At 42.9% G+C, this 27,693-nt stretch overlaps 1 protein-coding gene across 1 annotated transcript in view; it reads right to left on the bottom strand.

Annotated features, from left to right (window-relative positions):
• The window catches only part of RAD54L (RAD54 like), a 42,777-nt gene extending 15,827 nt beyond the window's left edge, over positions 1-26,950 (bottom strand). Inside the window, exons 1-10 of the mRNA XM_075832038.1 lie at positions 26,900-26,950; positions 25,669-25,746; positions 25,476-25,589; positions 25,030-25,090; positions 24,741-24,876; positions 19,702-19,771; positions 19,235-19,523; positions 18,983-19,107; positions 17,192-17,342; positions 16,937-17,063 (exon numbers count right to left, since the gene is read on the bottom strand). Coding sequence (XP_075688153.1) covers positions 16,937-17,063; positions 17,192-17,342; positions 18,983-19,107; positions 19,235-19,523; positions 19,702-19,771; positions 24,741-24,876; positions 25,030-25,090; positions 25,476-25,589; positions 25,669-25,746; positions 26,900-26,926 — 1,178 coding nt within the window. The 5' untranslated portion in view covers positions 26,927-26,950. The remainder of the gene's footprint in view (positions 1-16,936; positions 17,064-17,191; positions 17,343-18,982; positions 19,108-19,234; positions 19,524-19,701; positions 19,772-24,740; positions 24,877-25,029; positions 25,091-25,475; positions 25,590-25,668; positions 25,747-26,899) is intronic.
• Between the last annotated feature and the right edge of the window lie 743 nt (positions 26,951-27,693).

The raw sequence follows: 27,693 nt of genomic DNA on the forward strand, positions 1-27,693 counted from the left end.
TATATATAATATACACTGACCCGCTGACCTCACTGATGATCTCCTCCTTTATATATAATATATACTGACCTGCTGACCTCACTGATGACCTCCTCCTTTATATATAATATATACTGACCTGCTGACCTCACTGATGATCTCCTCCTTTATATATAATATACACTGACCTGCTGACCTCACTGATGACCTCCTCCTTTATATATAATATACACTGACCTGCTGACCTCACTGATGACCTCCTCCTTTATATATAATATACACTGACCTGCTGACCTCACTGATGACCTCCTCCTTTATATATAATATACACTGACCTGCTGACCGCACTGATGACCTCCTCCTTTATATATAATATACACTGACCTGCTGACCTCACTGATGACCTCCTCCTTTATATATAATATACACTGACCTGCTGACCTCACTGATGACCTCCTCCTTTATATATAATATATACTGACCTGCTGACCTCACTGATGATCTCCTCCTTTATATATAATATATACTGACCTGCTGACCACACTGATGACCTCCTCCTTTATATATAATATACACTGACCTGCTGACCTCACTGATGACCTCCTCCTTTATATATAATATACACTGACCTGCTGACCTCACTGATGACCTCCTCCTTTATATATAATATACACTGACCTCACTGATGATCTCCTCCTTTATATATAATATACACTGACCTGCTGACCTCACTGATGACCTCCTCCTTTATATATAATATATACTGACCCGCTGACCTCACTGATGACCTCCTCCTTTATATATAATATACACTGACCTGCTGACCTCACTGATGATCTCCTCCTTTATATATAATATATACTGACCCGCTGACCACACTGATGATCCCCTCCTTTATATATAATATATACTGACCCGCTGACCACACTGATGATCTCCTCCTTTATATATAATATACACTGACCCGCTGACCACACTGATGATCTCCTCCTTTATATATAATATACACTGACCTGCTGACCTCACTGATGACCTCCTCCTTTATATATAATATACACTGACCTGCTGACCTCACTGATGATCTCCTCCTTTATATATAATATATACTGACCTGCTGACCTCACTGATGACCTCCTCCTTTATATATAATATACACTGACCTGCTGACCGCACTGATGACCTCCTCCTTTATATATAATATATACTGACCTGCTGACCTCACTGATGACCTCCTCCTTTATATATAATATACACTGACCTGCTGACCGCACTGATGACCTCCTCCTTTATATATAATATATACTGACCTGCTGACCTCACTGATGATCCCCTCCTTTATATATAATATACACTGACCTGCTGACCACACTGATGATCCCCTCCTTTATATATAATATATACTGACCTGCTGACCTCACTGATGACCTCCTCCTTTATATATAATATACACTGACCTGCTGACCTCACTGATGATCTCCTCCTTTATATATAATATACACTGACCTGCTGACCTCACTGATGACCTCCTCCTTTATATATAATATACACTGACCTGCTGACCTCACTGATGATCTCCTCCTTTATATATAATATACACTGACCTGCTGACCTCACTGATGACCTCCTCCTTTATATATAATATACACTGACCTGCTGACCTCACTGATGACCTCCTCCTTTATATATAATATATACTGACCTGCTGACCTCACTGATGATCTCCTCCTTTATATATAATATACACTGACCCGCTGACCTCACTGATGATCTCCTCCTTTATATATAATATACACTGACCTGCTGACCTCACTGATGATCTCCTCCTTTATATATAATATATACTGACCTGCTGACCTCACTGATGACCTCCTCCTTTATATATAATATACACTGACCTGCTGACCTCACTGATGATCTCCTCCTTTATATATAATATATACTGACCTGCTGACCTCACTGATGACCTCCTCCTTTATATATAATATACACTGACCTGCTGACCTCACTGATGATCTCCTCCTTTATATATAATATACACTGACCTGCTGACCTCACTGATGAGCTCCTCCTTTATATATAATATACACTGACCTGCTGACCTCACTGATGATCTCCTCCTTTATATATAATATACACTGACCTGCTGACCTCACTGATGACCTCCTCCTTTATATATAATATACACTGACCTGCTGACCGCACTGATGATCTCCTCCTTTATATATAATATACACTGACCTGCTGACCTCACTGATGATCCCCTCCTTTATATATAATATACACTGACCTGCTGACCTCACTGATGACCTCCTCCTTTATATATAATATACACTGACCTGCTGACCTCACTGATGACCTCCTCCTTTATATATAATATACACTGACCTGCTGACCTCACTGATGACCTCCTCCTTTATATATAATATACACTGACCTGCTGACCTCACTGATGACCTCCTCCTTTATATATAATATACACTGACCTGCTGACCTCACTGATGACCTCCTCCTTTATATATAATATACACTGACCTGCTGACCTCACTGATGATCCCCTCCTTTATATATAATATACACTGACCTCACTGATGATCTCCTCCTTTATATATAATATATACTGACCCGCTGACCTCACTGATGATCCCCTCCTTTATATATAATATATACTGACCCGCTGACCTCACTGATGATCCCCTCCTTTATATATAATATACACTGACCTGCTGACCTCACTGATGATCCCCTCCTTTATATATAATATACACTGACCTGCTGACCTCACTGATGACCTCCTCCTTTATATATAATATACACTGACCTGCTGACCTCACTGATGACCTCCTCCTTTATATATAATATACACTGACCTGCTGACCTCACTGATGATCCCCTCCTTTATATATAATATACACTGACCTGCTGACCTCACTGATGATCTCCTCCTTTATATATAATATACACTGACCTGCTGACCTCACTGATGACCTCCTCCTTTATATATAATATACACTGACCTGCTGACCTCACTGATGATCTCCTCCTTTATATATAATATACACTGACCTGCTGACCTCACTGATGACCTCCTCCTTTATATATAATATACACTGACCTGCTGACCTCACTGATGATCTCCTCCTTTATATATAATATACACTGACCTGCTGACCTCACTGATGACCTCCTCCTTTATATATAATATACACTGACCTGCTGACCTCACTGATGACCTCCTCCTTTATATATAATATACACTGACCTGCTGACCTCACTGATGACCTCCTCCTTTATATATAATATATACTGACCCGCTGACCTCACTGATGATCTCCTCCTTTATATATAATATATACTGACCCGCTGACCTCACTGATGATCCCCTCCTTTATATATAATATACACTGACCTGCTGACCGCACTGATGATACCCTCCTTTATATATAATATACACTGACCTGCTGACCTCACTGATGACCTCCTCCTTTATATATAATATATACTGACCTGCTGACCTCACTGATGACCTCCTCCTTTATATATAATATATACTGACCTGCTGACCTCACTGATGATCTCCTCCTTTATATATAATATACACTGACCTGCTGACCTCACTGATGACCTCCTCCTTTATATATAATATACACTGACCTGCTGACCTCACTGATGATCTCCTCCTTTATATATAATATACACTGACCTGCTGACCTCACTGATGATCTCCTCCTTTATATATAATATATACTGACCTGCTGACCGCACTGATGATCCCCTCCTTTATATATAATATACACTGACCTGCTGACCTCACTGATGATCTCCTCCTTTATATATAATATATACTGACCTCACTGATGATCCCCTCCTTTATATATAATATACACTGACCTGCTGACCTCACTGATGATCCCCTCCTTTATATATAATATACACTGACCTGCTGACCTCACTGATGATCCCCTCCTTTATATATAATATACACTGACCTGCTGACCTCACTGATGACCTCCTCCTTTATATATAATATATACTGACCTGCTGACCTCACTGATGATCCCCTCCTTTATATATAATATATACTGACCTGCTGACCTCACTGATGATCCCCTCCTTTATATATAATATATACTGACCCGCTGACCTCACTGATGACCTCCTCCTTTATATATAATATATACTGACCTGCTGACCTCACTGATGACCTCCTCCTTTATATATAATATACACTGACCTGCTGACCTCACTGATGATCCCCTCCTTTATATATAATATATACTGACCTGCTGACCTCACTGATGATCCCCTCCTTTATATATAATATATACTGACCTGCTGACCTCACTGATGATCTCCTCCTTTATATATAATATACACTGACCTGACTGATGACCTCCTCCTTTATATATAATATATACTGACCTGCTGACCTCACTGATGATCCCCTCCTTTATATATAATATACACTGACCTGCTGACCTCACTGATGACCTCCTCCTTTATATATAATATACACTGACCTGCTGACCTCACTGATGATCTCCTCCTTTATATATAATATACACTGACCTGCTGACCTCACTGATGACCTCCTCCTTTATATATAATATACACTGACCTGCTGACCTCACTGATGATCCCCTCCTTTATATATAATATACACTGACCTGCTGACCTCACTGATGATCTCCTCCTTTATATATAATATACACTGACCTGCTGACCTCACTGATGATCTCCTCCTTTATATATAATATACACTGACCTGCTGACCTCACTGATGATCTCCTCCTTTATATATAATATACACTGACCTGCTGACCTCACTGATGACCTCCTCCTTTATATATAATATACACTGACCTGCTGACCTCACTGATGATCTCCTCCTTTATATATAATATACACTGACCCGCTGACCTCACTGATGACCTCCTCCTTTATATATAATATACACTGACCCGCTGACCTCACTGATGACCTCCTCCTTTATATATAATATACACTGACCTGCTGACCTCACTGATGACCTCCTCCTTTATATATAATATACACTGACCCGCTGACCTCACTGATGATCTCCTCCTTTATATATAATATATACTGACCTGCTGACCTCACTGATGATCTCCTCCTTTATATATAATATACTGACCTGCTGACCTCACTGATGACCTCCTCCTTTATATATAATATATACTGACCTGCTGACCTCACTGATGATCTCCTCCTTTATATATAATATACACTGACCTGCTGACCTCACTGATGACCTCCTCCTTTATATATAATATACACTGACCTGCTGACCTCACTGATGACCTCCTCCTTTATATATAATATATACTGACCTGCTGACCTCACTGATGACCTCCTCCTTTATATATAATATACACTGACCTGCTGACCTCACTGATGATCCCCTCCTTTATATATAATATATACTGACCTGCTGACCTCACTGATGATCTCCTCCTTTATATATAATATACACTGACCTGCTGACCTCACTGATGATCTCCTCCTTTATATATAATATACACTGACCTGCTGACCTCACTGATGATCTCCTCCTTTATATATAATATATACTGACCTGCTGACCTCACTGATGACCTCCTCCTTTATATATAATATACACTGACCTGCTGACCTCACTGATGACCTCCTCCTTTATATATAATATATACTGACCTGCTGACCTCACTGATGACCTCCTCCTTTATATATAATATATACTGACCTGCTGACCTCACTGATGATCTCCTCCTTTATATATAATATACACTGACCTGCTGACCTCACTGATGACCTCCTCCTTTATATATAATATACACTGACCTGCTGACCTCACTGATGATCTCCTTTATATATAATATACACTGACCTGCTGACCTCACTGATGACCTCCTCCTTTATATATAATATATACTGACCTGCTGACCTCACTGATGATCTCCTCCTTTATATATAATATATACTGACCTGCTGACCTCACTGATGACCTCCTCCTTTATATATAATATACACTGACCTGCTGACCGCACTGATGACCTCCTCCTTTATATATAATATATACTGACCTGCTGACCTCACTGATGACCTCCTCCTTTATATATAATATACACTGACCCGCTGACCTCACTGATGATCCCCTCCTTTATATATAATATACACTGACCTGCTGACCTCACTGATGACCTCCTCCTTTATATATAATATACACTGACCTGCTGACCTCACTGATGACCTCCTCCTTTATATATAATATATACTGACCTGCTGACCTCACTGATGATCCCCTCCTTTATATATAATATATACTGACCTGCTGACCTCACTGATGACCTCCTCCTTTATATATAATATATACTGACCTGCTGACCTCACTGATGATCTCCTCCTTTATATATAATATACACTGACCTGCTGACCTCACTGATGACCTCCTCCTTTATATATAATATACACTGACCTGCTGACCTCACTGATGACCTCCTCCTTTATATATAATATACACTGACCTGCTGACCTCACTGATGACCTCCTCCTTTATATATAATATACACTGACCTGCTGACCTCACTGATGATCTCCTCCTTTATATATAATATACACTGACCTGCTGACCTCACTGATGATCCCCTCCTTTATATATAATATATACTGACCTGCTGACCTCACTGATGATCCCCTCCTTTATATATAATATATACTGACCTGCTGACCTCACTGATGATCTCCTCCTTTATATATAATATACACTGACCTGCTGACCTCACTGATGATCTCCTTTATATATAATATATACTGACCTGCTGACCTCACTGATGATCTCCTCCTTTATATATAATATACACTGACCTGCTGACCTCACTGATGATCTCCTTTATATATAATATACACTGACCTGCTGACCTCACTGATGACCTCCTCCTTTATATATAATATATACTGACCTGCTGACCTCACTGATGATCTCCTCCTTTATATATAATATATACTGACCTGCTGACCTCACTGATGATCTCCTCCTTTATATATAATATATACTGACCTGCTGACCTCACTGATGACCTCCTCCTTTATATATAATATACACTGACCTGCTGACCTCACTGATGACCTCCTCCTTTATATATAATATATACTGACCTGCTGACCTCACTGATGACCTCCTCCTTTATATATAATATATACTGACCTGCTGACCTCACTGATGACCCCCTCCTTTATATATAATATACACTGACCTGCTGACCTCACTGATGATCCCCTCCTTTATATATAATATACACTGACCTGCTGACCTCACTGATGATCTCCTCCTTTATATATAATATATACTGACCTGCTGACCTCACTGATGATCTCCTCCTTTATATATAATATATACTGACCTGCTGACCTCACTGATGATCTCCTCCTTTATATATAATATACACTGACCTGCTGACCTCACTGATGACCTCCTCCTTTATATATAATATATACTGACCTGCTGACCTCACTGATGATCCCCTCCTTTATATACAATATACACTGACCTGCTGACCTCACTGATGACCTCCTCCTTTATATATAATATACACTGACCTGCTGACCTCACTGATGACCTCCTCCTTTATATATAATATATACTGACCTGCTGACCTCACTGATGACCTCCTCCTTTATATATAATATATACTGACCTGCTGACCTCACTGATGATCTCCTCCTTTATATATAATATACACTGACCTGCTGACCTCACTGATGATCCCCTCCTTTATATATAATATACACTGACCTGCTGACCTCACTGATGATCCCCTCCTTTATATATAATATACACTGACCTGCTGACCGCACTGATGACCTCCTCCTTTATATATAATATATACTGACCTGCTGACCTCACTGATGACCTCCTCCTTTATATATAATATACACTGACCCGCTGACCTCACTGATGATCCCCTCCTTTATATATAATATACACTGACCTGCTGACCTCACTGATGACCTCCTCCTTTATATATAATATACACTGACCTGCTGACCTCACTGATGACCTCCTCCTTTATATATAATATATACTGACCTGCTGACCTCACTGATGATCTCCTTTATATATAATATACACTGACCTGCTGACCTCACTGATGACCTCCTCCTTTATATATAATATATACTGACCTGCTGACCTCACTGATGATCCCCTCCTTTATATATAATATATACTGACCTGCTGACCTCACTGATGACCTCCTCCTTTATATATAATATATACTGACCTGCTGACCTCACTGATGATCTCCTCCTTTATATATAATATACACTGACCTGCTGACCTCACTGATGACCTCCTCCTTTATATATAATATACACTGACCTGCTGACCTCACTGATGACCTCCTCCTTTATATATAATATACACTGACCTGCTGACCTCACTGATGATCTCCTCCTTTATATATAATATATACTGACCTGCTGACCTCACTGATGATCTCCTCCTTTATATATAATATACACTGACCTGCTGACCTCACTGATGACCTCCTCCTTTATATATAATATACACTGACCTGCTGACCTCACTGATGATCTCCTCCTTTATATATAATATATACTGACCCGCTGACCTCACTGATGACCTCCTCCTTTATATATAATATACACTGACCTGCTGACCTCACTGATGATCTCCTCCTTTATATATAATATATACTGACCTGCTGACCTCACTGATGATCTCCTCCTTTATATATAATATACACTGACCTGCTGACCTCACTGATGACCTCCTCCTTTATATATAATATACACTGACCTGCTGACCTCACTGATGATCTCCTCCTTTATATATAATATACACTGACCTGCTGACCTCACTGATGATCTCCTTTATATATAATATATACTGACCTGCTGACCTCACTGATGATCTCCTCCTTTATATATAATATACACTGACCTGCTGACCTCACTGATGATCTCCTTTATATATAATATACACTGACCTGCTGACCTCACTGATGACCTCCTCCTTTATATATAATATATACTGACCTGCTGACCTCACTGATGATCTCCTCCTTTATATATAATATATACTGACCTGCTGACCTCACTGATGATCTCCTCCTTTATATATAATATATACTGACCTGCTGACCTCACTGATGACCTCCTCCTTTATATATAATATACACTGACCTGCTGACCTCACTGATGACCTCCTCCTTTATATATAATATATACTGACCTGCTGACCTCACTGATGACCCCCTCCTTTATATATAATATACACTGACCTGCTGACCTCACTGATGATCCCCTCCTTTATATATAATATACACTGACCTGCTGACCTCACTGATGACCTCCTCCTTTATATATAATATATACTGACCTGCTGACCTCACTGATGACCCCCTCCTTTATATATAATATACACTGACCTGCTGACCTCACTGATGATCCCCTCCTTTATATATAATATACACTGACCTGCTGACCTCACTGATGATCCCCTCCTTTATATATAATATACACTGACCTGCTGACCGCACTGATGACCTCCTCCTTTATATATAATATATACTGACCTGCTGACCTCACTGATGACCTCCTCCTTTATATATAATATACACTGACCCGCTGACCTCACTGATGATCCCCTCCTTTATATATAATATACACTGACCTGCTGACCTCACTGATGACCTCCTCCTTTATATATAATATACACTGACCTGCTGACCTCACTGATGACCTCCTCCTTTATATATAATATATACTGACCTGCTGACCTCACTGATGATCTCCTTTATATATAATATACACTGACCTGCTGACCTCACTGATGATCTCCTTTATATATAATATACACTGACCTGCTGACCTCACTGATGACCTCCTCCTTTATATATAATATATACTGACCTGCTGACCTCACTGATGACCTCCTCCTTTATATATAATATATACTGACCTGCTGACCTCACTGATGACCTCCTCCTTTATATATAATATATACTGACCTGCTGACCTCACTGATGATCTCCTCCTTTATATATAATATACACTGACCTGCTGACCTCACTGATGATCTCCTCCTTTATATATAATACACTGACCTGCTGACCTCACTGATGATCTCCTCCTTTATATATAATATACACTGACCTGCTGACCACACTGATGATCTCCTCCTTTATATATAATATACACTGACCTGCTGACCTCACTGATGATCCCCTCCTTTATATATAATATACACTGACCTGCTGACCTCACTGATGATCTCCTTTATATATAATATACACTGACCTGCTGACCTCACTGATGACCTCCTCCTTTATATATAATATACACTGACCTGCTGACCTCACTGATGATCTCCTCCTTTATATATAATATACACTGACCTGCTGACCTCACTGATGATCTCCTCCTTTATATATAATATACACTGACCTGCTGACCTCACTGATGATCCCCTCCTTTATATATAATATAGACTGACCTGCTGACCTCACTGATGATCTCCTTTATATATAATATATACTGACCTGCTGACCTCACTGATGATCCCCTCCTTTATATATAATATATACTGACCTGCTGACCTCACTGATGACCTCCTCCTTTATATATAATATATACTGACCTGCTGACCTCACTGATGATCTCCTCCTTTATATATAATATACACTGACCTGCTGACCTCACTGATGACCTCCTCCTTTATATATAATATATACTGACCTGCTGACCTCACTGATGATCCCCTCCTTTATATATAATATACACTGACCTGCTGACCACACTGATGATCCCCTCCTTTATATATAATATACACTGACCTGCTGAACTCACTGATGATCCCCTCCTTTATATATAATATACACTGACCTGCTGACCTCACTGATGACCTCCTCCTTTATATATAATATACACTGACCTGCTGACCTCACTGATGACCTCCTCCTTTATATATAATATACACTGACCTGCTGACCTCACTGATGACCTCCTCCTTTATATATAATATACACTGACCTGCTGACCTCACTGATGACCTCCTCCTTTATATATAATATATACTGACCTGCTGACCTCACTGATGATCTCCTCCTTTATATATAATATACACTGACCTGCTGACCTCACTGATGATCTCCTTTATATATAATATATACTGACCTGCTGACCTCACTGATGATCTCCTCCTTTATATATAATATACACTGACCTGCTGACCTCACTGATGATCTCCTTTATATATAATATACACTGACCTGCTGACCTCACTGATGACCTCCTCCTTTATATATAATATATACTGACCTGCTGACCTCACTGATGATCTCCTCCTTTATATATAATATATACTGACCTGCTGACCTCACTGATGATCTCCTCCTTTATATATAATATATACTGACCTGCTGACCTCACTGATGACCTCCTCCTTTATATATAATATACACTGACCTGCTGACCTCACTGATGACCTCCTCCTTTATATATAATATATACTGACCTGCTGACCTCACTGATGACCTCCTCCTTTATATATAATATATACTGACCTGCTGACCTCACTGATGACCCCCTCCTTTATATATAATATACACTGACCTGCTGACCTCACTGATGATCCCCTCCTTTATATATAATATACACTGACCTGCTGACCTCACTGATGATCCCCTCCTTTATATATAATATACACTGACCTGCTGACCGCACTGATGACCTCCTCCTTTATATATAATATATACTGACCTGCTGACCTCACTGATGACCTCCTCCTTTATATATAATATACACTGACCTGCTGACCTCACTGATGACCTCCTCCTTTATATATAATATACACTGACCCGCTGACCTCACTGATGATCCCCTCCTTTATATATAATATACACTGACCTGCTGACCTCACTGATGACCTCCTCCTTTATATATAATATACACTGACCTGCTGACCTCACTGATGACCTCCTCCTTTATATATAATATATACTGACCTGCTGACCTCACTGATGATCTCCTTTATATATAATATACACTGACCTGCTGACCTCACTGATGACCTCCTCCTTTATATATAATATATACTGACCTGCTGACCTCACTGATGATCCCCTCCTTTATATATAATATATACTGACCTGCTGACCTCACTGATGACCTCCTCCTTTATATATAATATATACTGACCTGCTGACCTCACTGATGATCTCCTCCTTTATATATAATATACACTGACCTGCTGACCTCACTGATGACCTCCTCCTTTATATATAATATACACTGACCTGCTGACCTCACTGATGACCTCCTCCTTTATATATAATATACACTGACCTGCTGACCTCACTGATGACCTCCTCCTTTATATATAATATACACTGACCTGCTGACCTCACTGATGATCTCCTCCTTTATATATAATATATACTGACCTGCTGACCTCACTGATGATCTCCTCCTTTATATATAATATACACTGACCTGCTGACCTCACTGATGATCTCCTTTATATATAATATATACTGACCTGCTGACCTCACTGATGATCTCCTCCTTTATATATAATATACACTGACCTGCTGACCTCACTGATGATCTCCTTTATATATAATATACACTGACCTGCTGACCTCACTGATGACCTCCTCCTTTATATATAATATATACTGACCTGCTGACCTCACTGATGATCTCCTCCTTTATATATAATATATACTGACCTGCTGACCTCACTGATGATCTCCTCCTTTATATATAATATATACTGACCTGCTGACCTCACTGATGATCTCCTCCTTTATATATAATATATACTGACCTGCTGACCTCACTGATGACCTCCTCCTTTATATATAATATACACTGACCTGCTGACCTCACTGATGACCTCCTCCTTTATATATAATATACACTGACCTGCTGACCTCACTGATGATCCCCTCCTTTATATATAATATACACTGACCTGCTGACCTCACTGATGATCTCCTCCTTTATATATAATATACACTGACCTGCTGACCTCACTGATGATCCCCTCCTTTATATATAATATACACTGACCTGCTGACCTCACTGATGACCTCCTCCTTTATATATAATATACACTGACCTGCTGACCGCACTGATGACCTCCTCCTTTATATATAATATATACTGACCTGCTGACCTCACTGATGACCTCCTCCTTTATATATAATATACACTGACCTGCTGACCTCACTGATGACCTCCTCCTTTATATATAATATACACTGACCTGCTGACCTCACTGATGACCTCCTCCTTTATATATAATATACACTGACCTGCTGACCTCACTGATGATCTCCTCCTTTATATATAATATACACTGACCTGCTGACCTCACTGATGATCCCCTCCTTTATATATAATATACACTGACCTGCTGACCTCACTGATGATCTCCTCCTTTATATATAATATATACTGACCTGCTGACCTCACTGATGATCTCCTCCTTTATATATAATATACACTGACCTGCTGACCTCACTGATGACCTCCTCCTTTATATATAATATATACTGACCTGCTGACCTCACTGATGACCTCCTCCTTTATATATAATATACACTGACCTGCTGACCTCACTGATGATCTCCTCCTTTATATATAATATACACTGACCTGCTGACCTCACTGATGATCTCCTCCTTTATATATAATATACACTGACCTGCTGACCTCACTGATGACCTCCTCCTTTATATATAATATATACTGACCTGCTGACCTCACTGATGATCTCCTCCTTTATATATAATATATACTGACCTGCTGACCTCACTGATGATCTCCTCCTTTATATATAATATATACTGACCTGCTGACCTCACTGATGATCTCCTCCTTTATATATAATATATACTGACCTGCTGACCTCACTGATGATCTCCTCCTTTATATATAATATATACTGACCTGCTGACCTCACTGATGATCTCCTCCTTTATATATAATATACACTGACCTGCTGACCTCACTGATGACCTCCTCCTTTATATATAATATACACTGACCTGCTGACCTCACTGATGACCTCCTCCTTTATATATAATATACACTGACCTGCTGACCTCACTGATGACCTCCTCCTTTATATATAATATACACTGACCTGCTGACCTCACTGATGACCTCCTCCTTTATATATAATATATACTGACCCGCTGACCTCACTGATGATCCCCTCCTTTATATATAATATATACTGACCTGCTGACCTCACTGATGATCTCCTCCTTTATATATAATATACACTGACCTGCTGACCTCACTGATGACCTCCTCCTTTATATATAATATACACTGACCTGCTGACCTCACTGATGACCTCCTCCTTTATATATAATATATACTGACCTGCTGACCTCACTGATGACCTCCTCCTTTATATATAATATATACTGACCTGCTGACCTCACTGATGACCTCCTCCTTTATATATAATATACACTGACCTGCTGACCTCACTGATGACCTCCTCCTTTATATATAATATATACTGACCTGCTGACCTCACTGATGACCTCCTCCTTTATATATAATATATACTGACCTGCTGACCTCACTGATGATCTCCTCCTTTATATATAATATACACTGACCTGCTGACCTCACTGATGATCTCCTCCTTTATATATAATACACTGACCTGCTGACCTCACTGATGATCTCCTCCTTTATATATAATATACACTGACCTGCTGACCACACTGATGATCTCCTCCTTTATATATAATATACACTGACCTGCTGACCTCACTGATGATCCCCTCCTTTATATATAATATACACTGACCTGCTGACCTCACTGATGACCTCCTCCTTTATATATAATATACACTGACCTGCTGACCTCACTGATGACCTCCTCCTTTATATATAATATACACTGACCTGCTGACCTCACTGATGATCCCCTCCTTTATATATAATATACACTGACCTGCTGACCTCACTGATGACCTCCTCCTTTATATATAATATATACTGACCTGCTGACCTCACTGATGACCTCCTCCTTTATATATAATATATACTGACCTGCTGACCTCACTGATGATCTCCTCCTTTATATATAATATACACTGACCTGCTGACCTCACTGATGATCTCCTCCTTTATATATAATATATACTGACCTGCTGACCTCACTGATGATCCCCTCCTTTATATATAATATACACTGACCTGCTGACCTCACTGATGACCTCCTCCTTTATATATAATATACACTGACCCGCTGACCTCACTGATGACCTCCTCCTTTATATATAATATATACTGACCTGCTGACCTCACTGATGATCTCCTCCTTTATATATAATATATACTGACCTGCTGACCTCACTGATGACCTCCTCCTTTATATATAATATACACTGACCTGCTGACCTCACTGATGATCTCCTCCTTTATATATAATATACACTGACCTGCTGACCTCACTGATGACCTCCTCCTTTATATATAATATACACTGACCTGCTGACCTCACTGATGACCTCCTCCTTTATATATAATATATACTGACCTGCTGACCTCACTGATGACCTCCTCCTTTATATATAATATACACTGACCTGCTGACCTCACTGATGACCTCCTCCTTTATATATAATATATACTGACCTGCTGACCTCACTGATGACCTCCTCCTTTATATATAATATACACTGACCTGCTGACCTCACTGATGATCTCCTCCTTTATATATAATATATACTGACCTGCTGACCTCACTGATGATCCCCTCCTTTATATATAATATATACTGACCTGCTGACCTCACTGATGATCCCCTCCTTTATATATAATATACACTGACCTGCTGACCTCACTGATGATCTCCTCCTTTATATATAATATACACTGACCCGCTGACCTCACTGATGACCTCCTCCTTTATATATAATATACACTGACCTGCTGACCTCACTGATGACCTCCTCCTTTATATATAATATACACTGACCCGCTGACCTCACTGATGACCTCCTCCTTTATATATAATATACACTGACCTGCTGACCTCACTGATGACCTCCTCCTTTATATATAATATATACTGACCTGCTGACCTCACTGATGATCTCCTCCTTTATATATAATATACACTGACCTGCTGACCTCACTGATGACCTCCTCCTTTATATATAATATACACTGACCTGCTGACCTCACTGATGACCTCCTCCTTTATATATAATATACACTGACCTGCTGACCTCACTGATGATCCCCTCCTTTATATATAATATACACTGACCTGCTGACCTCACTGATGATCTCCTCCTTTATATATAATATACACTGACCTGCTGACCTCACTGATGACCTCCTCCTTTATATATAATATACACTGACCTGCTGACCTCACTGATGATCTCCTCCTTTATATATAATATACACTGACCTGCTGACCTCACTGATGATCTCCTCCTTTATATATAATATATACTGACCTGCTGACCTCACTGATGACCTCCTCCTTTATATATAATATACACTGACCTGCTGACCTCACTGATGATCTCCTCCTTTATATATAATATACACTGACCTGCTGACCTCACTGATGATCCCCTCCTTTATATATAATATATACTGACCTGCTGACCTCACTGATGACCTCCTCCTTTATATATAATACACTGACCTGCTGACCTCACTGATGATCTCCTCCTTTATATATAATATATACTGACCTGCTGACCTCACTGATGATCTCCTCCTTTATATATAATATACACTGACCTGCTGACCTCACTGATGACCTCCTCCTTTATATATAATATATACTGACCTGCTGACCTCACTGATGACCTCCTCCTTTATATATAATACACTGACCTGCTGACCACACTGATGAGCTCCTCCTTTATATATAATATATACTGACCTGCTGACCACACTGATGAGCTCCTTCAGCTGTTCCTCTCCTTTCTCGCGGTCTGCCGGCTTGGCGTCTGCATCTCTCCCTTTTAAGATGGGAACTTCAAACCTCTTCTTAAACTCTTGGGCTGTTCCTGTGACACCAACAGAATAAAGGATCAGAAGGTGAAGCGAGAGATGAAGATTCTGCGAGCGCCTCAGTCTCAATGTCCGGAATCCATCCTGCGGAGCATCGGCGGTGGAGAACGACATTGTCACTCACCCAGGATTCCGGCATTGACGAAGTGGACCAGACTGAAGTATTCCAGAAGGTCGTTCTGAATGGGGGTCCCGGAGATAAGGACTCGGCACGGGGTGTTCAGCTGGTTCAGTGATTGGTAGGTTTGGTTCTCAGAATTCTTCAGCCGGTGACCCTGGAATAAAGGGACATGACACGTTCCAGGCGCTCGGTCTATGGTCAGGTGACAATGAGCCCCGATTACTGCCGGGACTACACAAGCCGGTGTAGCAGGTAAAAGAAATAAGCAGCAAGAAATTAGGAAAAAAAAATAAATGCCCGTACAGACCTCTCCCTCCAACACTATGGGCGGCCTGTGTGGGATCTGTGGCCCTTCAATGTGCCCCCCCCCAGAGCCCTCCATGCATTAGGCTGCGTAGTCAGAACATAGGAGGGGTTAATAACGGGCAGACGTCTTACCGAGCGCCCGCTGCAGGGGAGACCACCATATGTATGAGCCAGAATAACAGGAGGGAAACTCAACCAGTGTGACGAGAGCTCAGCCCAACACACAACCACATGGAAACAGTCGCAGAATCCAGGCTGCCCCCCACACACACACACTCTGGCCCCCACACACACACACACACACACACACACACACACACTCTGGCCCCCACACACACACTCTGGCCCCCACACACACCCACACACACACTCTGGCCCCCACACACACCCACAAACACTCTGGCCCCCCACACACACACACTCTGGCCCCCCACACACACACACACACACTCTGGCCCCCCACACACACACACACTCTGGCCCCCCACACCCACACACACTCTGGCCCCCCACACACACACACACTCTGGCCCCACACACACACACACACTCTGGCCCCACACACACACACACACTCTGGCCCCCCACACACACACACACTCTGGCCCCCCACACACACACACACTCTGGCCCCCCACACACACACACACACTCTGGCCCCCCACACACACACTCTGGCCCCCCACACACACACACACACTCTGGCCCCCCACACACACACACACACACTCTGGCCCCCCACACACACACACACACACTCTGGCCCCCCACACACACACACACACTCTGGCCCCCCACACACACACACACACTCTGGCCCCCCACACACACACACACACTCTGGCCCCCCACACACACACACACTCTGGCCCCCCACACACACACTCTGGCCCCCCACACACACACTCTGGCCCCCCACACACACACTCTGGCCCCCCACACACACACTCTGGCCCCCCACACACACACACACTCTGGCCCACACACACACTCTGGCCCACACACACACTCTGGCCCACACACACACACTCTGGCCCACACACACACACTCTGGCCCACACACACACTCTGGCCCACACACACACACTCTGGCCCACACACACACACTCTGGCCCCCCACACACACTCTGGCCCCCCACACACACTCTGGCCCCCCACACACACTCTGGCCCCCCACACACACTCTGGCCCCCCACACACACTCTGGCCCCCCACACACACACTCTGGCCCCACACACACACACGCTGCCCCACACACACACACGCTGCCCCACACACACACACGCTGCCCCACACACACACACGCTGCCCCACACACACACACGCTGCCCCACACACACACACGCTGCCCCACACACACACACGCTGCCCCACACACACACACGCTGCCCCACACTCTGCAGGTTCACTCCAGGAATAACGCTAGGAAACTGCTCACAAAGCAACTACCTAAAATAAGGAAGCCTCATGTCCGTAACCGGTGCTCACCTCATCACATATGACCAGTCCCACACTTCCCTTGTGAAGAACCTCCGCGTGCAGCCGGAACGTCTCATAGGAGATGATGAGGATTGGGGAAGGGACTCGCAGCCCTCGCTGATGCATGAATCCAGCTGAACAGAAGTGTGAACAAGGTTACCAGGAGGTCAATACGGAGTCCCTCCGCGCAGTCATGTGACACCGTTCTGGAGGGTGGACGACGGCCTATGAGGACGGGCCGCTAGAATGAGATGATCTTACCCAGTTTTCGGTCAATCTCTTCCTTGGAGCCCCCATCGATGGCCAGAGGCTCAATCCTTCCCTCCAGCCATTTGCCCACTTCGTTATACCAGTTCTTGACCAGGCTGGACGGACAGACCACCACGGCCTTATCAATATCCGGCTTACAGTCTGGACTCTGCCTCAGAAGGGTCCACATCAGAGTAATACACTGCAGGGTCTTCCCCAGTCCCATCTCATCCGCCATAATGCAGCCGCGACTCCCAGGAATACGCCGGCCAGTCACGCACTCCCACAGGAACTTCACCCCCTGCAGAAGAAACGACGGTGAACGCCATGGAGGAGAATACGGTCAGAACGATAAAATATACAACATCAGTGCGAGGACATGAAACCAGCACAAAGCAAAGCAGGGACAACACAGAACTGCTGACCAAACCTTCATCTCAGGTATCAGGACTAATGTCTCCTAAAACTGCGCTCCTTACCTCCCTCTGATGTGGCCGCAGGATCTTCCCCAATACCGGATCAACCACAACATGAACCGGAATCTTCTCTCTGCAACAAAACACAAAACACTAACAAATGCACACACAGCGTTCACAATATCCGGAGGGCGGTGATGTCACTGCTGTATAATATATCTGGAGAGCGGTGATGTCACTGCTGTATAATATAACTGATATCTGGAGAGCGGTGATGTCACTGCTGTATAATATATCTGGAGAGCGGTGATGTCACTGCTGTATAATATAACTGATATCTGGAGAGCGGTGATGTCACTGCTGTATAATATAACTGATATCTGGAGAGCGGTGATGTCACTGCTGTATAATATAACTGATATCTGGAGAGCGGTGATGTCACTGCTGTATAATATAACTGATATCTGGAGAGCGGTGATGTCACTGCTGTATAATATAACTGATATCTGGAGAGTGGTGATGTCACTGCTGTATAATATAACTGATATCTGGAGAGCGGTGATGTCACTGCTGTATAATATAACTGATATCTGGAGAGCGGTGATGTCACTGCTGTATAATATATCTTATATCTGGAGAGCAGTGATGTCACTGCTGTATAATATAACTGATATCTGGAGAGCGGTGATGTCACTGCTGTATAATATAATATATCTGGAGAGCGGTGATGTCACTGCTGTATAATAGAACTGATATCTGGAGAGCGGTGATGTCGCTGCTGTATAATATAACTGATATCCGGAGAGCGGTGATGTCACTGCTGTATAACATAACTTATATCTGGAGAGCGGTGATGTCACTTCTGTATAATATAACTGATATCTGGAGAGCGGTGATGTCACTGCTGTATAATATATCTTATATCTGGAGAGCAGTGATGTCACTGCTGTATAATATAACTGATATCTGGAGAGCGGTGATGTCACTGCTGTATAATATAACTTATATCTGGAGAGCGGTGATGTCGCTGCTGTATAATATAACTGATATCTGGAGAGCGGTGATGTCGCTTCTGTATAATATAACTTATATCTGGAGAGCGGTGATGTCGCTGCTGTATAATATAACTGATATCTGGAGAGCGGTGATGTCACTGCTGTATAATATAACTTATATCTGGAGAGCGGTGATGTCACTGCTGTATAATATATCTGGAGAGCGGTGATGTCACTGCTGTATAATATAACTGATATCTGGAGGGCGGTGATGTCACTGCTGTATAATATAACTTATATCTGGAGAGCGGTGATGTCACTGCTGTATAATATATCTGGAGAGCGGTGATGTCACTGCTGTATAATATAACTGATATCCGGAGAGCGGTGATGTCACTGCTGTATAATATAACTGATATCTGGAGAGCGGTGATGTCACTGCTGTATAATATAACTGATATCTGGAGAGCGGTGATGTCACTGCTGTATAATATAACTGATATCCGGAGAGCTGTGATGTCACTGCTGTATTATATGCCTGGGGCGGTGAGGTCACTGCTGTATAATATAACCGATATCTGGAGAGCGGTGATGTCACGTCTGTATAATATAACTGATATCTGGAGAGCGGTGATGTCACTACTGTATAATATAACCGATATCTGGAGAGCGGTGATGTCACGTCTGTATAATATAACTGATATCTGGAGAGAGGTGATGTCACTGCTGTATAATATAATATATCTGGAGAGCGGTGATGTCACTGCTGTATAATATAACGGATATCTGGAGAGAGGTGATGTCACTGCTGTATAATATAACTGATATCTGGAGAGCGGTGATGTCACTGCTGTATAATATAACTTATATCTGGAGAGCGGTGATGTCACTGCTGTATAATATAACATACCTGGAGAGCGGTGATGTCACTGCTGTATAATATAACTGATATCTGGAGAGCGGTGATGTCACTGCTGTATAATATAACTGATATCTGGAGAGCGGTGATGTCACTGCTGTATAATATAATATATCTGGAGAGCGGTGATGTCACTGCTGTATAATATAACTGATATCTGGAGAGCAGTGATGTCACTGCTGTATAATATAATATATCTGGAGAGCAGTGATGTCACTGCTGTATAATATAACTGATATCTGGAGAGCGGTGATGTCACTGCTGTATAATATAACTGATATCTGGAGAGCGGTGATGTCACTGCTGTATAATATAACTGATATCTGGAGAGCGGTGATGTCACTGCTGTATAATATAACTGATATCTGGAGAGCGGTGATGTCACTGCTGTATAATATATCTGATATCTGGAGAGCGGTGATGTCACTGCTGTATAATATATCTGATATCTGGAGAGCGGTGATGTCACTGCTGTATAATATAACTGATATCTGGAGAGCGGTGTTGTCACTGCTGTATAATATAATATATCTGGAGAGTGGTGATGTCACTGCTGTATAATATAATATATCTGAAGAGCGGTGATGTCACTGCTGTATAATATATCTGATATCTGGAGAGCGGTGATGTCACTGCTGTATAATATATCTGATATCTGGAGAGCGGTGATGTCACTGCTGTATAATATAACTGATATCTGGAGAGCGGTGTTGTCACTGCTGTATAATATAATATATCTGGAGAGTGGTGATGTCACTGCTGTATAATATAACTGATATCTGGAGAGCGGTGTTGTCACTGCTGTATAATATAATATATCTGGAGAGTGGTGATGTCACTGCTGTATAATATAACTGATATCTGGAGAGCGGTGATGTCACTGCTGTATAATATATCTTATATCTGGAGAGCGGTGATGTCACTACTGTATAATATAGCTGATATCTGGAGAGCGGTGATGTCACTGCTGTATAATATAACTGATATCTGGAGAGCGGTGATGTCACTGCTGTATAATATAACTGATATCTGGAGAGCGGTGATGTCACTGCTGTATAATATAACGGATATCTGGAGAGCGGTGATGTCACTGCTGTATAATATAATATATCTGGAGAGCGGTGATGTCACTGCTGTATAATATAACTGATATCTGGAGGGCAGTGATGTCACTGCTGTATAATATAATATATATCTGGAGAGCGGTGATGTCACTGCTGTATAATATAACTGATATCTGGGGAGCGGTGATGTCACTGCTGTATAATATAACTGATATCTGGAGAGCGGTGATGTCACTGATGTAGAATATATCTTATATCTGGAGGGTGGTGATGTCACTGCTGTATAATATAATATATCTGGAGAGCGGTGATGTCACTGCTGTATAATATTACTGATATCTGGAGAGCGGTGATGTCACTGCTGTATAATATAATATATATCTGGAGAGCGGTGATGTCACTGCTGTATAATATAACTGATATCTGGAGAGCGGTGATGTCACTGCTGTATAATATAACTGATATCTGGAGAGCGGTGATGTCACTGCTGTATAATATATCTGATATCTGGAGAGCGGTAATGTCACTGCTGTATAATATAACTGATATCTGGAGGGCAGTGATGTCACTGCTGTATAATATAATATATATCTGGAGAGCGGTGATGTCACTGCTGTATAATATAACTGATATCTGGAGAGCGGTGATGTCACTGATGTAGAATATATCTTATATCTGGAGGGTGGTGATGTCACTGCTGTATAATATAATATATCTGGAGAGCGGTGATGTCACTGCTGTATAATATTACTGATATCTGGAGAGTGGTGATGTCACTGCTGTATAATATAACATATCTGGAGGGCGGTGATGTCACTGCTGTATAATATATCTTATATCTGGAGAGAGGTGATGTCACTGCTGTATAATATAATATATCTGGAGAGCGGTGATGTCACTGCTGTATAATATAACTGATATCTGGAGGGCGGTGATGTCACTGCTGTATAATATAACTGATATCTGGAGAGCGGTGATGTCACTGCTGTATAATATAATATATCTGGAGAGCGGTAATGTCACTGCTGTATAATATAACTGATATCTGGAGGGCGGTGATGTCACTGCTGTATAATATAACTGATATCTGGAGAGCGGTGATGTCACTGCTGTATAATATAACTGATATCTGGAGGGCAGTGATGTCACTGCTGTATAATATAACTGATATCTGGAGGGCGGTGATGTCACTGCTGTATAATATAACTGATATCTGGAGAGCGGTGATGTCACTGCTGTATAATATATCTGATATCTGGAGAGCGGTAATGTCACTGCTGTATAATATAACTGATATCTGGAGGGCAGTGATGTCACTGCTGTATAATATAATATATATCTGGAGAGCGGTGATGTCACTGCTGTATAATATAACTGATATCTGGGGAGCGGTGATGTCACTGCTGTATAATATAACTGATATCTGGAGAGCGGTGATGTCACTGATGTAGAATATATCTTATATCTGGAGGGTGGTGATGTCACTGCTGTATAATATAATATATCTGGAGAGCGGTGATGTCACTGCTGTATAATATTACTGATATCTGGAGAGTGGTGATGTCACTGCTGTATAATATTACTGATATCTGGAGAGTGGTGATGTCACTGCTGTATAATATTACTGATATCTGGAGGGCGGTGATGTCACTGCTGTATAATATAACTGATATCTGGAGGGCGGTGATGTCACTGCTGTATAATAGAATATATCTGGAGAGCGGTGATGTCACTGCTGTATAATATAACTGATATCTGGAGAGCGGTGATGTCACTGCTGTATAATATATCTTATATCTGGAGAGTGGTGATGTCACTGCTGTGTAATATAACTGATATCTGGAGGGCGGTGATGTCACTGCTGTATAATATAACTGATATCTGGAGGGCGGTGATGTCACTGCTGTATAATAGAATATATCTGGAGAGCGGTGATGTCACTGCTGTATAATATAACTGATATCTGGAGAGCGGTGATGTCACTGCTGTATAATATAACTGATATCTGGAGAGCGGTGATGTCACTGCTGTATAATATAACTGATATCTGGAGAGCGGTGATGTCACTGCTGTATAATATAACTGATATCTGGAGAGCGGTGATGTCACTCTCTCAGGACCTACTTGTCTACTTTCAGCTGATCATGTGCACTCAAACTTGGGGGTTCGTATAGAACCAGCGCCCCCTCCTCATCAGGATCATGGAGCGCTCTCCGTACCCCAGCTTTCTTGATCCCCAGCGCCCGCAGGCCCATACCTCCTATACGGCAGGATGACATCATGGAGTTATATTTAGTTACCATTAGAAGATAAATATATAAAACAGATAATCCAGTGCAGCAGTTACACCCCGGAAGTATGAGGGCCCGGCTGCTGGGAGGGGGCAGGGCGCTGCTACCCCCCGATCACTTACCCTTGTAATCTGGTATGGGCACTCGAAAGGGTCTAGACAATATACTGCGGATGAACGCCTCCTGAGAAGAACACACGGAGGGAAGGTTAGAACATTAGCCGGAGCCACGCAGATATTACAGTCCCCCCCCCACACCTTTATATGTAGCCCCTAGTGCTGGCCGGAGAGCGCCCGCTGCGGTGATACAGGGAGAGCAGAGGCTCCGCCCACATTAGGTGCAGAGAGGACGATGCCAGGGGGTGATCGCCCGCTACAGATCAGAGAAGAGCCCACAACATGAAGCAGCCGCTGCTTCCAGGGGCCCCACACAGGGCGGAGATGATGGGCAGCACCATGGGGCACGGGCTCACTAACTCCGGGACACAAAGACCCACACTGCCACCCACAACACGTCGCGCCCCCCATCACCGCTCTGATATCTTGACACGCGGCCCTCAAATGCTCACATGTTCCTGGCTGTCCACACACACGGGTCTGATGGTCAGCGGCTCCAGGGGCTTCCGATACGGCGAGATCCAGCAGTCCCGACTCTCTTTACTACAACGTTTTCTTTTTGGCGTCTGAAACAAATTTCACCTAATTCATATCTCATGAGTGGGAGGGGCAGAGCAGTCACATGACCACGCCAGCTTCACTTACCGCCTCTTCATGCCAGTCCTCATCACATGACCCATCCCGGCTCCTCTTCGCCAGCTGGCTGGGGGCCAAACTCCTCCTCTATAAATAAAAAGGGACGGCCTCAGTATAACCGTGTAAGACGCCGCCCCGCAGGCTACACATCGCGGCTGCCCCCACAGCAAACTCCCGAATATCCCAAATACATACAAGTCTCAGTCTCCTCAGCCGGTCCTTAGTGATTCATAGAAAGCGGATTATACCAACCAACTTACCTACCCGAAAAGACGGGGTCCTTACCATAATAGCCAGGGGTACGGGACATACCATCACATCTGACGGGGCCCTTACCATAGTAGCCAGGGGTACGGGACATACCATCACATCTGACGGGGCCCTTACCATAGTAGCCAGGGGGACGGGACATACCATAACATCTAATTGGGGTCCTTACCATAGTAACCAGGGGTACGGGACATTCCAAAACATCTAATGGGAGTCCTTACCATAGTATCCAGGGGGACGGGACATACCATAACATCTGACGGGGTCCTTACCATAGTATCCAGGGGTATGGGAAATACCATAACATCTAATGGGGTCCTTACCATAGTATCCAGGGGGACGGGACATACCATAACATCTGACGGGGGCCCTTACCATAGTATCCAGGGGTACGGGACATACCATAACATCTGACGGGGTCCTTACCAGAATAACCAGGGGTACAGGACATACCATAACATCTGACGGGGGTCATTACCAGAATAACCAGGGGTACAGGACATACCATAACATCTGACGGGGGTCATTACCAGAATAACCAGGGGTACAGGACATACCATAACATCTGACGGGGGCCCTTACCATAGTATCCAGGGGGACGGGACATACCATAACATCTGACGGGGTCCTTACCATAGTATCCAGGGGGACGGGACATACCATAACATCTGACGGGGGCCCTTACCATAGTATCCAGGGGTACGGGACATACCATAACATCTGACAGGGTCATTACCAGAATAACCAGGGGTACAGGACATACCATAACATCTGACGGGGGCCCTTACCATAGTATCCAGGGGTACGGGACATACCATAACATCTGACGGGGTCCTTACCAGAATAACCAGGGGTACAGGACATACCATAACATCTGACGGGGGTCATTACCAGAATAACCAGGGGTACAGGACATACCATAACATCTGACGGGGGCCCTTACCATAGTATCCAGGGGTACGGGACATACCATAACATCTGACGGGGCCCTTTCCATAGTAGCCAGGGGGACGGGACATACCATAACATCTGACGGGGTCCTTACCATAGTAGCCAGGGGGACGGGACATACCATAACATCTGACGGGGGGCCCTCAGCGCATAGTCCGTGGGGTGGGACATACCATAACATCTGACGGGGCCCTTACCATAGTAAAAGGGGGAAGGGACATACCATAACATCTGACGGGGGTCATTACCATAGTATCCAGGGGGACGGGACATAACATTACATCTGACGGGGCCCTTACCATAGTGTCCAGGGGTACGGGACATACCATAACATCTGACGGGGGTCCTTACCATAGTATCCAGGGGGACGGGACATACCATAACATCTGACGGGGGGCCCTCAGCGCATAGTCCGTGGGGAGGGACATACCATAACGTCTAGGTCAGGCCACCCGGTATGTCATCTCTATGTCTCCGTGGGTCTTATCAAGTTTCCCGCACTTACTAGAAAGTAGCTTTTACAGCGGTGCACGCCGGAAGTTGTAGTTCTTTCTCACCAGCAGACGGGGCTTTAGAGCGCTGTTCGGACTACACTACCCAGAGATGCCCTGCGGCACGGAAGTTTCCGAAAGAAAGTACGCTCCCGTGCTCGTTACCATGGAAAGTCTTTGGCTTGTTAGGGCCGGCATCCGGTAGAATAATCTCGTAGACGGATGTGAGCCCAAAATGCGGCCGGGAACCTCGTACTGCGGACAGAGGGACAGTTCTGTCAGGGACGCAACGGTGGGGGTGTATATAGTGGTCATACATTGC

The sequence above is a fragment of the Rhinoderma darwinii genome, chromosome 7 (genome assembly GCF_050947455.1).
Source record: "Rhinoderma darwinii isolate aRhiDar2 chromosome 7, aRhiDar2.hap1, whole genome shotgun sequence".
NCBI classification, from domain to species: domain Eukaryota; kingdom Metazoa; phylum Chordata; class Amphibia; order Anura; family Rhinodermatidae; genus Rhinoderma; species Rhinoderma darwinii.